The 14,705-nt window shown below is 39.4% G+C and overlaps 1 protein-coding gene across 4 annotated transcripts in view; it reads left to right on the top strand.

Moving 5' to 3' along the window:
- The first annotated feature begins 7,120 nt into the window (after positions 1–7,120).
- Positions 7,121–14,705, top strand: part of gbf1 (golgi brefeldin A resistant guanine nucleotide exchange factor 1) — a 103,762-nt gene continuing 96,177 nt past the window's right edge. For 3 of the 4 annotated variants that reach the window (XM_042009683.1, XM_042009684.1, XM_042009681.1), the window contains exons 1-3: positions 7,121–7,402; positions 14,104–14,208; positions 14,318–14,384. In XM_042009683.1, coding sequence (XP_041865617.1) covers positions 14,113–14,208; positions 14,318–14,384 — 163 coding nt within the window. In that variant the 5' untranslated portion in view covers positions 7,121–7,402; positions 14,104–14,112. The remainder of the gene's footprint in view (positions 7,403–14,103; positions 14,209–14,317; positions 14,385–14,705) is intronic. The other variant, XM_042009682.1, reaches the window with a different exon arrangement.

The following is a 14,705-nucleotide window of genomic DNA, read 5'->3' as shown; positions in this document are numbered from 1 at the left end:
GTAGCTGGAGAATCTAAACAAAGTAAAAGAGCCCTGGTAAAAGTTATTCCTCATCATTTCATGACCTCAGGTCATTATCTGATGGACCCGTAACAAACACTAGAGCTCTGTAAATGTGTTTGAGAGTCCATTTGACCACAAACATGAATAAAGCAGAAGGTCAAATGGGTTGATTAATGGACTTTAATAGACTACTAGTATTGTCATCATGACTATGTTACCACAGAGATGCAGCAGAAAAGGCTGCTAGCAGGCTGTAGATGTACCCAAACATTTTAATGAGGTAATACAGTTTATATCTGACAAGTTTCTCTATTTAATAACTTGAACAAAGTTACCAGAACTCTTTTAAGTGGTGGAAGTTGGAAATTTAGAAAGATGAATAGACTGATGTAAAGAAACCTTCAGTTCATGCTTGTTTGATAAGAGTTAACACATTTCCCAACACAGCTGTGCTTCCAGATATGAATTATTCTACACAAAACCTTGTTTCATGTGAAGTGGCCACAGTGCTGTTGGAGCTGGAGGCTTGCAAAACACCCCCTGATGTAGATTAGGTATGAAAATGGCCAAAACTCGAATGCAGGTGTATTTGCTTTTCTGTAACCCAAGAAGTGAGAGAAAAGCAGCGATAAACTGCTTTTCAGCTTCTCCTGATATTCAGGTGATACTAGATGTAAACCGGTGGGAATAGTTAAGGAGTGAGGAAGGAGAGAGACGAAGTTTTAGATTATTAACAAGCAGCTGGACGACATCGCCACCTCGAGAATCAGAAGACGTGAATTTAAGATGACGTTTTACAACCAGGAGTGTGGTGACTCTTCTATTTTCATTTTTCTCTTTTCTCTTTATATTTTTTGTGCTTTTATTTTTTTTATCTTACTTTTACTCATCTACTTGCTTTCTGCTGTTTTTAGATTGTTATTTTAATCTTTTGTGAAGCACTTTGGTTCACCATTGGGTTGTTGTAAAGTGCTATAAATAAAGTACATTTGCATTTGAAGAAATGGATCAGTTTCAAACATCCATGAAAATCCCCAATGTTCTACAGATGATTACAGTTATAAAATGAAAGAAGATTAAAAAAGGACATGTATATTTATTTATGATTTTTTTAAATTAGGCCGAGGCTGCTAGGGGACATCCCATGATGCACTGGGCTCCTCTCTGCTCTCTTTACTCTCCATGTAGAAACATCTGACGTTGTTCATTTGTTTGTGTTTCTCTTCTTCTTTCTCAGCAGGAATCCCTGGATTAGAGTTCTGCTGCTGGTTCACCCTCTTTCCTGTCCTCTCCACCCCAACCAGTCCAGGAAGATGGCCGTCCTTCCTGGTTCTGGTTCTGATGGAGGTTTTCCTTTCCACTGTCTCCTCATGCAGCTCAGGATGGAGGACTGGATCCAGATTGGATCCAGTCACTGGTTTTTGGGTCATTATTATCTGAACTGGTTTATATAGACACAGTTATTATCAACTGGCCTGATCTGGATCGTATGATGAATTTGTTTTAATTGGATTATAATTGTACTACAAATAAGTGGATTGAATTTGACTGTGTCAGTAAAAGTGATTTGAGATGACTTTGTTGTAAGCTGGTGCTGTTTAAATAAAGCTGAACTGAACAGATCTGGTCATCCAGCAAAAAAAGTTGAAGTGTGTTACTTTATGATAAATTTTACAGGATAGATCCATAAATTTAAAACGTCTGACTATAACAAATACACTAATAACTGATAAACACTGTGTAGAACTTCTCCTCTCCTTCAAATTTAAAAGAATAAATAAAAAAATGTATGTACAAAACTCATTTCCAGGAAGGTTTTCTCAAATGCATCTGACTCAGAGCTAGATATTCGAATTTAGTGGATCCTCTGTATCAGAGAATTAAGAACAAAGGAAATGATTTTTCACTGACCAAACAGCAAACAAACTGAAAAATGGTGCATTTTTACCATTTTGGTTCATTCTCTGTCGTTGGAAATTTCTTTTTTTAATAATTTGAGATTTGAGGATAAAAATCTTTGCAATCTGTGTCCATTCATGCTGAATACGGATATCTGTGGACCTAATAAAGTGGCCGTTGGGTGTATGTATATGACAAACATGTAAAATAAAGTGTTATTACCTCAAACGTATCTGCTACGTAGATTAAACGTGTCTGAATATTTGCAGAGAAAATGTTGCTATTTCAAATCTCCCAGGTGATCAAACAGCTTGCAGAGAGCAAACAAAGGCCTGACGTGTCACATGCTTTAAACATAGAGTCATACTTGGAGTGTAGAGAAACGGCATATTGCAGCTGAGAAATCTCAGCATGAACCTCCACATCAAATACAAACAGTTGTCATGAAACTCATCTGATTGGTTGATTATATTTTCACAAATCCTGTGACAGAAGCTTATTTTTCAACTCGCTCTTTTTTTTCATTGAAGTAAAAAGCTAAAATTTAAAGGAGCACAGAGTCCTGTGTGAATAATCCAGTTAAAATCAGTTAAAAATCACAGTTAAAATCAGTTGAAATTACAGTTAAAATCAGTTGAAATCACAGTTAAAATCAGTTAAAATCACAGTGCTGTGTTGCTGTCACAGAGTGAAGACATAAAACACAGTGTGAGAGACACACACGTGTTCTTTAATTGTTCTATCCTGCCATCAGAAACATATTTATTATAAACATAATAAACTATAATTATGATTATCATGTTTGCACAATTTAATTTAATTGGATTTTATTCTTATTCTTGTTTTATAATGCTGCTGTAAAATTGTAAATGTTTTAATAAAACTTTGTTGAAACATAAAAAATACTTTCTAAGCTCAGTTGCTGATTAGCCATCGTCTTGTGCGCAATGAATTCTGGGAAAAAAAGAGGCCACAACGGATGCATCACCGATACAGATTTGAAGAGTGGATTCAGAAGGTCCTTCAAATTCTCCAAATTGGGACAGTGCTGGGCGCACCCAGTTGACGTATGTAGCCGACGAATCCGCACTTCGACGTGTGCAGACCCTGAATTGGGTCACACCGTTGGTCTTAGTCTAACTCTGATTCTGATTCTGACTCTGTGCTTGAGTCTGATTCTGCCATATTTCTATGGCGCTCTGCTTTAGAATTGCCATCATAATGTACTGGAGGGGTCTGAGAACCTCCTCAGGCCTGGTGTGTTGGGGCTGTCAGCCTCTGGGGGGTCTCCCAAAACAAACTGCTCTGGGGAGGGGTCAAGAGTGATAAAAAAAACCTGGATAGAAAATCTGGGTTTTCCTCCTAGGCTTGTTGCCTCCGTGACCTGGAAATGAGGAAGAAAATGGAAGGATGGACTTCATAAGACTATGAACAAATGACTACTGAAGTATCTCCAGTAGTTTTCTATACCACAGAAAAGTCAAACTATCATGACCATGACCAAGGTTTCATTACAGAAATACTTAAAACCTTAATTAGTACAGATACATTGATCAGATCCAACACAGATGTACAAGAAAAGACCTGATGCAGTGAGCGGCTTCTTATTTCCTACACGTCCATGTGGGAAGACACATCCTGTAGTCATGAAAAGATGTTAATCCATTTCAGAAGCAGAGAAAACATCTACGGAGAAGCAGAAACTACTAGAACTGGGTTCAGAACTGTCCAATGCATTATTAAAACCTGGAAGGATGGTGGGACCCATCGTCTTCCAGGAAGAAATGTGGTCAGAAAAAACATCCTGAATGATGGTGATCAGTGATCACCTAAACCAGGGATCACCAACTCCAGATCACTTGGGCTGGTGTCCTGCAGGCTTTAGATGTTGGGTCATTAAGAGGTAATTTAGTTGCTTTGGGACTGAACAGCTGTGTAGCCAGAAGAAAACCACTAACCAGTGAGGCTCACTGGAGAAAAAGGCTTCAGGTTGCTAGGGAGCATAAAGACTGGACTCTGGAGCCATGGAAGAAGGTCATGTGGTCTGATGAGTCCAGATCTACCCTGGTCCAGAGTGATGGAGCATCTGGGAATGGGTGTAGAACTGGATAAGGACAGCAGGGACATGTCCTTACAATATCCAGCAACTCCTCAGTTTTCATCTTCTGGTCACACAAACAGCCGAGACATCCATGCTCTCTCTCAGTGACGTTGCTGCTGTAAGTTTGAACAGTTACGACTGGCTCTTCACAGATGTGATTGGCTGTCTCCGCTGTCACCCACTCGGTTGAAAAAAGACCAGTGGTGTTAGCTAGTACCAAATGCAGTTCTAATGGGGTTGTGCATTGAGCCAGAAGAACAGAAAAATCAGAGAGCCCTTCTCTGATGTGCACAAAATGAAAATTAGAAACAAAAACGATCGTTCAGATCTGATTTTTAATTGTTCACTTGAGACAAGCAGTGCGACCAGATAGTTCCTCTGCTACATGAATGCTGTACAGACAAATCCAGCGGCCATGCTGTGTGTTGTGCCATCCTACTTTGTTACAGCTGACATGGACAGCATCACTGTCTTTACCTCTGCCACACCAGTTTGTATGTAAACATTAATTAACCAGATGTGTCCATTTCCACAACCTGGCATAAGAAAGGACAAAAAAAGAAAAAAAGAGAAAAAAAATTAAAAGAAAACAAGAGCAAAAAAACAAACAAACAAAAAAACAAAAACATGCATACACACCATTGCACCAATTTTAAACGAACTGTAAAAGACACATAAAAATAATACAACTAGCTAAAGCTAAAGCAAATGCAACAATCAAAAACCGCTTCCATTAGCACGTTTTGAAAAGATGAGCGTGGTATAAAGGAAGCGAGCTGTAGTTCCTGCTGTAAATGATTCCATTTGTCTGCAGTAGCAAACTGAAAATACAAGGCAGTGCAGACGTTGGAGATGAGCACGTTAATGAAGCCACTTGAACGAAGAGTACGGCCGATGTTATGGAACTTGAGTAATGAGCAAAGATACAATGGTATTTTGCTAATTAGGGTTTTATTGATCAACATACTGATATGTTTCTTGACGAGAGGGAAGAAAGGGTCAGTTTACCAGAAAATACAAGCTGCAGTGAGGAGTGTTAAAGGATGTGTGGAGTCTCCAGTTATAAAACGAATGTCAGCTTTGATAAATGGTGTTTTAGAGGCAGATCCATAAATGACATCACCTTAGTCTATGATTGGGAGGACTGTCAACTTAACTAAAAGATGTTTAACAGTATTAATGAGGACTTATTACGGCAAAGAAAACCCATTCGAGTCCTACCTCCAGGCAGCAGGTGAGGCTGGTAAATGGAAGCTCTGTCTGCTGATACTACTCCAACAGGTGTTTAGTAGGTAGGTCAAAGTCTGTCATAATCCAACACAATTTCATAAGATTATATTCCCCAAAAATGACCCTGCAAAGATTAGTTAATCTTGCAGGATGCCACTTGTTCAGGCTAAAATTAAATAAACTCTGATTAAATAAAAACACAAAAATTTGGATCTTAGGTACTGACACACTAAACACAGACTTGACACGGAAGTCACGGATAAACATGAACCATGCACATTTACTAGATAGGAAAGAATGTTTGACCGATTTTGGACCACGTCTTCAGTTTTTGGTCTTCACCAACAGTATTGACTCAGGGTGGTGTCACTGCCTTAATTCATCTATATATCTATCAGACATGGTCCACTTCTCTATCTTCTTTAGGCTTTTGATCTATGTGTGACCCTCACAATACTTACTGTTACCCACAGTTTATGTTATCTGGCCAAAATAACACTTGTTGTATCCCAAGTTTGGCTAAGCATGTGACATTTAGGCCACATTTAGCCCAAATTACACCTTCCAGTGCTGCAACTGGACAAACTGTACCGAACATAGCACAGATTAGCTCCAAATGTGTCTTCTGAAGCAGTGTTTCCCAACCCAAGGGGGTCCCTCAAAGAGCACAGGGGGTCCCCAAGACGTTGAACATTCAGAGCCATTGTGGTTAACGTCCACACAGTATCCCTATTCTAAGGGAAAAAAAGAACAAACAACTGTAAGATTATATGGTCTTAATTTAACTTTGGATTTATCAAAGGACAGGACTAAGCCAGAATACTTTTTTTTTGGGTGAGAATCTCACTTTTGAAAGCATAAAACCAGCATGATTTCAGCACGGGGTGGGGCAGGGGGGTCCATGGCTTTTTAGTATTTGGATGTTGGGGTCCCCAAGGAAAACAGGTTGGAAACCACTGTGCTACAGTATACTTGGTTTTGAACCCAGAGACTAAGCAACCTCCAAATTAAAAGTCCCCTTTCAACCAACTGGTTTGGACCAGCATCTTGGTGTGAAGGGACAGTGGCACTGCTTACTGCTGTACACACACCTTAGGATAGGTAAACAAGTCACATTTAAACATTTTGTTTTGTAATTCTGGATAAATTACCTCAATTTTAATGGAAAAAATTTCAGGTTTTGACATTTAAATGCACAACACAGTGTAACATGCAGTTTAAATGAAAAAGAAATTAGATATAAATTTCTTACCGGAACCCACAATCTTTGCAGAGGCAACTCACACAAAACTGAGTGTGAGACCTTTCTCTTCCTCTCTGATTTTTCCAGTTTTAATAACAAAATTGACCTCACAAGAGTTTTTTTTTAAATAAATGCATAGGAATCGTAATTATGTAAATTATACACTCAGAATAGTCCATAAATACTAGCACATTAAGAAAGAAGTGTAGCTATATCAGGGAAAAAGTAACAAACAGTACAGATCACAAATTGTTGATAACATTCACACTGCTTTTGGTTTTAGAATTTTGCTGATAAAGAAGTGGGATTAAAGGAAGACTTCACAGTTGGGTTACATCCAGAAAGGAGCCTCGATGGAGATGCAGGCCGTGCTTTCGTCATCAAGCCAGCACAACCTACACTGCCACTTGTCCCAGCTTTGTTCCGCCCTCATCTCCTTGTAACACATGCAATTCTTTATAATTTTTTCAAATATTTTCTATTTGAAGTGATTGTTGGATGATTCAAAATACTAATATAGGTTATACTGTAACTAAACTGCTGGCTATTGTAGATTTAAGACCCATTTGACTCTTAAGGTGAACAGTTTAGCAGTACGTCAATCAAAACCCACTAGTCATGCTAGGTTGAGGGTGCACAGCATTTCCACGTCAGTGTGTTTACCAAAGCCAGATTGACAGCTACAGGAAGTTGCTCACTTTATTCACTTATGGGGCATTTTTGTTGATTGAATCAATAAGCAGTGTTTGGATTTACTATTTTATCACATAGTGGAATGTCCGAAGATTTTACTTTGTCTTTTTGTTGCAGTGAAGTGAACTTTGGTCTTCTTCATTCACTGTTGGCCGGCTAGCCTGCTAACCTGTCGTGGAAAGCTAGCGTTAGCTACATCAATACCCCATCTTTGAGGTAGAAGGCACATAAAGGTAATATATTTGTTATTCAGTAGTTGAATAGTGTGCACATATATTTGTCAATAACCGGGTTGCTTTGATGATCAAAGTAGATAAAGGTATGCAAATAAACACGTTAAAGATAAATTTGCTACATGCTAGCTAGTCTAGCTAGGTGGTTAGCTGTCAGGGTTTTAATCAGGTAATTGTGTTACGAATAAGCTAGTAGTCAGTTGAACTCGTTAATAAGACTTGATTAGTATTCGCGAGACATGCTCTGGTATTTACTTGTAACCCAAATGATTCTCAACAGTCTTTTAACTTAACAAGTCAGGGTAAAGAAAACGATGTAGCTTTGCCATGTTGTAAACGCTTCTATCTTAATCTAATTACATCGTTTCTTATTGAACCAAACCGCTTGTTGTAGCAGAGTTGTCTTTATGTCCTGCTGCAGTTGTATATGATGCATTACTGATATGATTATAGTCATCTACTATATGTGACGAATTGGGTTCGTAGCGGACATTTTTGGTTCATCTGACAAGTTTAAAATATTACATGATATTATGACAATCAGCAAGTTATTATCACAAAGGAAAAGCAGCTAGATCTCAAACATCTGGCATGAACGTTAGATGTCCACGTCTGTATTAACGTTATATATTTTAAATACAGCCGAAAAATTACTTTCAGAATAGTTCTTTATTTATTTCAATTTACTCAATTGCTCATTGCTCAATTTATGTGGATCCCCTGAGGTAACTGGTCTGAACTGGAAGGAAGAAATTTGATGAGTCCCCAGAGAGATTAATTACTGCGAGCTAAAAGAACAGATGAAATGACAAATCCTAAGACTGATTAGTTAACATTAGATTAATTAGCTGACACAACCAACTTGAACTTACCAGAGATTGTTTGGCATAATCACAGTCCCTGTCATAATTACTGACTCGCCAACATAACATAATCAATAATAGAGAAATGGGGGCTGTGTTCCGACAGTTACAGTAAGTTCTGATTTTTGTGGGTGTTCTTCAGATTATTAGTATGCACATGTGCACAACTGGAGTTGAGTACTTGTTAATGCATGTGAAATAGGCCTGAATGACATGGAAAAAAATCAAATTGCAATTTGATTATGTAATCATTTGCATTCCAGCCTTTTTTATGTTTTTATTCAGAATTATATTTTTTATATGAGATGAATGATTACCACATGAGATGACACTAAAATGTCAATTGTGCTATATTCTAACAAGGATGCAAAGTTTAAACTAGAATCAGGCGCCCTGTAACATGTATAACAATCATGCTCCTTGCAATTTGGTAATCACAATGTTTGAAATTGTGATTTTGATTTAAAAGCCATTAATCCTTTAGCCCTAATCTAATAAAGTATTTGTTTATATACTTAAAGTCACGCTCTCATTGCAATGTTCAGCAGTGAAAAGTTCACCATCTGGAAAAGTTGGGACTGTAAAATATAAATGAAACAGAGTTCAATGATTTGCAAACCTCATCAACCCATATTTTCTTCCCAGTAGAAGAGAACCAACATATCAGATAATGAAACTGAGACATTTTACCATTTAATGGAAAATATGAGCTGATAATGAATCTGATGCAGCAACACGTCTGTAAAAAGTAGTTCCAGGGTGATATTCAGCTTAGTGTAAAAAGTAGTTCCAGGGTGATGTTCAGCTTGGTGTAAAAAGTAGTTCCAGGGTGATGTTCGGCACTGTGTAAAAAGTAGTTCCAGGGTGATGTTCAGCATGGTGTAAAATGTAGTTCCAGGGTGATGTTCGGCACGGTGTAAAAAGTAGTTCCAGGTTGATGTTCAGCTTAGTGTAAAAAGTAGTTCCAGGGTGATGTTCAGCTCGGTGTAAAAAGTAGTTCCAGGTTGATGTTCAGCTTAGTGTAAAAAGTAGTTCCAGGGTGATGTTCAGCTCGGTGTAAAAAGTAGTTCCAGGGTGATGTTCAGCACGGTGTAAAAAGTAGTTCCAGGTTGATGTTCCGCTTAGTGTAAAAAGTAGTTCCAGGGTGATGTTCAGCTCGGTGTAAAAAGTAGTTCCAGGTGATGTTCAGCTCGGTGTAAAAAGTAGTTCCAGGGTGATGTTCAGCATGGTGTAAAAAGTAGTTCCAGGTTGATGTTCAGCTTAGTGTAAAAAGTAGTTCCAGGGGGATGTTCAGCACGGTGTAAAAAGTAGTTCCAGGGTGATGTTCAGCATGGTGTAAAAAGTAGTTCCAGGTTGATGTTCAGCTTAGTGTAAAAAGTAGTTCCAGGGGGATGTTCAGCTCGGTGTAAAAAGTAGTTCCAGGGTGATGTTCAGCATGGTGTAAAAAGTAGTTCCAGGTTGATGTTCAGCTTAGTGTAAAAAGTAGTTCCAGGGTGATGTTCAGCTCGGTGTAAAAAGTAGTTCCAGGGTGATGTTCAGCATGGTGTAAAAAGTAGTTCCAGGGTGATGTTCAGCACGGTGTAAAAAGTAGTTCCAGGGTGATGTTCAGCATGGTGTAAAAAGTAGTTCCAGGGTGGTGTTCAGCATGGTGTAGCATCTCTTCTTTTGCTAACATGTCTGGAAACATCTGGGAAGTGAGGAGACCAGTTGCTGGAGTTTTAGGAGAGGAATGTTGTCCCATTCTGGTCTGATGCAGGATTCTAGCAGCTCTACAGTCCTGGACCTTGGTTGCTGGATTTCTGCTTCCATGATGCTCCAGATGTTGTGTACTGGTGAAAGGTCTGGACTGCAGGCAGGCCAGTTCAGCAGCCGGACTCTTCTCCTGTGAAGCCATGCTGCTGTGATGGATGCAGGATGTGGTTCAGCATCGTCTTGCTGAAATCTGCGAGGTCTTCCCTGAAAGAGACGTTGTCTGGATGGAGCAGATGTTGCTCTAAAACCTCCATGTACCTTTCAGCATTGATGGAGCTTCACAGATGTGGAAGCTGCCCACACCATAGGCACTAATGCAGCCCCATCCCATCAGAGATGCAGCTTTTCACCTGTCCACTGATAACAAGCTGGATGCTCCCTCTCCTCTTTAGTCTGCAGGACACGCCGTCCATGCTTTCCACAAACTAGTTCACATCTTCATCCAGGTTTCCACTTTGCCTCAGACCATTTTAAAGACCCACTACGTAACTTTGAGATCGTAAAAAACTCTGTTTGGACTTGTTTGATGGCACAGTGACATATAGTATTTTTTTTTTTCTGGAGCTGTTTCTGCCCAGAAGCATCCTGAGAAACCCAACGTTTTCTGTCTGTGACGTTGCGTGGCGTTGCAGCCTAGTTTCACTTTTTGCACCACATCACACACTAACAAGCAGTAAACACACTAGCTATTTTTAATATATATCGTGGCTAATTAAGCAAAGAGATGCAAGAAGACATCAGAGGAAGAGGGGGAAGAGAGAAAGGGACAAAGCAAGAGATAAGGCGAGCGTCAAGATTGTCTTGAACTGGCTAGAGAGATCTCACAGGACAGGTAGGATGCTGAATTAGCCGTTGATAGGGGCCATGTTACTGAGAAAACCTGCAAAAGTTCTGTAGTGCTTTTTTAAATGAGCTGTGGTCCACAGAAGATGGCGCTGTTTCTGGATCCTGTTCACATCTGGCTTCTTCTCTGCATGTTGGAGCTTTAACCTGCATTAGTGGGTTTCAGGGTGAACTGTGTTCATAGACAGTGGTTTCTGGAAGTCTTCCTGAGTCCATGCAGTGGTTTCCAGTAGAGAATCATGTCTGCCTTAAATACAGTTCTGCCTAAGGACCCCAAGATCACCAGCATCCAGCCTTGGCCCATGTTCACTAGGAATGCATCGATACTGATACCAGTATCTGTATCAGCCCGATACCATGTGGATGTACTCGTACTGGATATTCATAAAGTGCTCTGATAATACAAAACTGATACCAATGTGAAAAACTAGTGTTGTTAAACCTAACACGTTAATGCAAAGAGATTGGTATGTGTAATTAACACACATTTTTAAAAATGCTTTAACACATAAACCACCAAAAAACAATAAACCAGGTGAAAAGTCCGAGACACCCATGTCGGCAAATGTGTAATTATAGCACTACTACCTGACCACAGATCTGTCCTGCTCCCCGAGGTCAAGATGTCCTTGCAAGAACTTAAAGACAAATTAGATGGAGTCCGAACAACTGCCGCTAGCCACCACAACAGACTGTTATCACAAAAAAATACTGTTCACCAGCGGCTGGAGGAGGTAGAAACTTTATGCACTCAGCTTCAAACTGATCACAAGAAGCTAAAGGCTAAGCTAACTGACCTGGAGGGGAGGAGGAGGAGCGGCTGATTGGGCCCCCCGAGGGATTTGAAGGTCCACGATCTACGCAGTTCTTTTCTAAACTTCTGCAAGAGGCTATGAGGAAATCTTCTCTTCCACACCCGAACTGGACCGGACTCACCGCAGCGCGACCCTCAGACCAAAGCCTGGGGAAAAACCACGACTTGTTATCTTCTGTTTCCACAGCTTCTAGAGAAGGAAACGGCTGGTTTCTGGGCTTGGAGGAGAGATACACCAGGGTCATTGATTCAGAGTTTATAAAGACTACTCCTGGAGGTGTTCGACCAGAGGAAGGGATATAAGATGTCCTTCCTTTACAAGGTGGGATGACTGAGGCGAGCAGTTCATCGCAGCATGTGGTAAAACCTCCTGACTGCTTCATGGATCAGTTCTGGGGTTGAGAATCGGACCTGGAGATGATCAGTGTTTGCTGTGCGCAGTTATAGCGTACACATGCCATATTGTAAATCTGAATTGGACATTATCTCAGCTAAAGAACCTTATTTTAGACATGTAGGTGCTTTGTCAAAGTGGTGAACAGAAGCCACCAAAAGCCACTTTATCCTCCTTATTTCTGCAGTTTCTGACAGTTTTCCAGCCTTTTAAGATAAAAAGTAACAAAAACTTTAAAAACGTGTCCATGTTGTAAATATCAGTTAAAGGCCATTTCACCCAGCCCTAGTTTGTAGACATTAAATCTGGATTTAGTGGAAACCTTCCTCCTATTTAGAGTCTCAAACCAAATATTTTTTACTAATTACTTATAGTAACCAGCTTAGTACAGTCTGACTACATCAAATGTTTGATTTTCCTCATCAGATTATAATCAGTGTTTTTGGTTGTTAGGAGAAAGAAAATAGAAACAATTCCTCATGAAGAACGTCTGATAGATGGTTCCTGGATCCATGTTTGATCTGGTTGTTCTGTTTGGGTCGATGCTGTTGGATGGTTGACTGTTGAATAGAGATGAAAGTATAATTGGCTGTTTATGAGAATATTCAGATTATTATGTTTTAATAATCCAGATATTTCATTAAGCAGGGAAGTAATGATAAAAAAATATTTTAAATGTGCTAAACTTTTTGTTTTTAATATATCCAAACTGCATCATTTTTAGTTGCCAATTATTTTATCTAAGCAGTGAAGTTCTGGATCTTTTCTCGCCTCATACCAGTTTCTGGTGTTTGTCTTTCATTTTCCTCTGGTCCTGTCTGAGTTGCCCTGTCAGAGTATTTGTCATGCTCTGGAGATTTCAGCTCATCGTTGATTTCCAGACGGATGTCGGGCGTTGCGTTCTGCATTTAAAATGAAGTTGTTTGTTTTTGCGTGGTCACCTGTCAGGTCTGTCCTGCTGGCAGCGGAGTGTTACTTAACATCTGATATCAGTTATTTACTGACAGATTCTGAACAGAGTTGTATGATCAGGTTTAATCCTGCGTCTGCGTCTCAGCCTCTTTCTTTCATACCATTAACCAGATCTGGTGGTTAGACTGCCCACGGTGAATGTCAACGCCTCCGTCCCCCCAGACCTTTCACTCATAAATCTTATTGCAAAATAAGACTCTTATCTGATATGACTTTGATGACACAAAGAAAAAGGTTAATCCAGCCATTTTGAGCTGTTCTGCTTGTCAAACATGAACACCATGTCAGTTTGATTCTGTTTGGTTATCCATGTTTGTTTAAGGTATTGTCCAGGTAGGCATGGAAGTATGCGTTATAGGGGTAAGAATTCCCAGACTTTGACTTGAAGCTTGATGTCTTAATTTTCTTCTACATTTTACAACTTCAGATTTTCAGTTTAGACTTTATGGAGCGAGGATTTCAACATAAGTTTTACAACTTGTATTTCCATATTTATGAATGTAGTAACAAGTACGGATCCAAATCAAATCTACAAGTATATATTACTTCTGTAAGTTAGAAAATACCAGTAAATGGTACTTTCAGACTTGTATTTTCAGTCTGGCAGAAGTAAAACATGCATGTAACTTTTATTATTACCTGTACTTGTTAAACATACAAATATGGAGATACAAGTTAGAAAACTCATGTCCTCATCCTAGCTCCGTAGATGTGGGTGTTAATGGGTGTTAAATGAATGTGAGCGTACCCTCCCGACACTGTGGAGAACCCACTGTGTCTGTGGCATTGAAAAGCAGTCGGCTTATAGGCGGCACATGTCCAGCTTTCATCATGTTGTTGCATATTTACTTGAGTTAAAGATTAGAAATTCAGGTAGTTTGGATGGTAGACTAGTAAAAGAGTTTAATTAAATGAAAAGTGGTAGAAATCCTGTAGATCTGGTGACTGAATAGTGAGTAACACTACAGACATACACAGTTCTGTAACATGGATTTTTTTTTCTGTCTGGTCAACTGGAAGGAAAAACAGTCTCCTTTCTTATTAATTTTTCTTTTCTTCTCAGAAGAGCAGCATGGTGGACAAGAGTATTTACATAGTCCAAGGTGAAATCACCACTGTTGTTGGAGCTATAAAGAGGAACTCCAGATGGAATACCCATACTTCACTGGTACGTTGCATTCAGCGATTTTTAACTTGCTTAAAGTTGGAGGAAAATAACTCGTGACTAAAAATGTTAAGGTTTTACCCTTAATGCTCTTTTATTTTTCTCTGGCCAGGATGAAGAACAGGACCCATTACTGAACAGTTTTGGCCAACTCAAGGAGATACTCAACAGCATCAAAGGTGCGTTTGGTAGAGGGAGACATGTTGTCTGGTGTCAGGTGATGAGTTCAGTTAAAAACTGCAGACTAAGATTATTAAATGCCATCCGTCTTTCACACCCTGCAGCTTTATGAATAATCTGTCCACACAACCTGAAATGAATCCACAACATATTTATATGAAAGCTCAGCTCACCAGTCCGGAGAAGAATGACTTCATATCCAGTTGTTACTGGACACAATGTCAGTTTTTGGATTTTTACAAGTGCTGCTGCGGGTTTGTTAACAAAACCCTTGTTTTTTGTTTTTATTTTCCCTCTTTTTCCCTAGTTGCTAATGTTGG

This window comes from Melanotaenia boesemani, chromosome 16, assembly GCF_017639745.1.
Source record: "Melanotaenia boesemani isolate fMelBoe1 chromosome 16, fMelBoe1.pri, whole genome shotgun sequence".
Classification (NCBI taxonomy): Eukaryota; Metazoa; Chordata; class Actinopteri; order Atheriniformes; family Melanotaeniidae; genus Melanotaenia; species Melanotaenia boesemani.
This window is presented reverse-complemented; position numbering and strand designations above follow the sequence as displayed.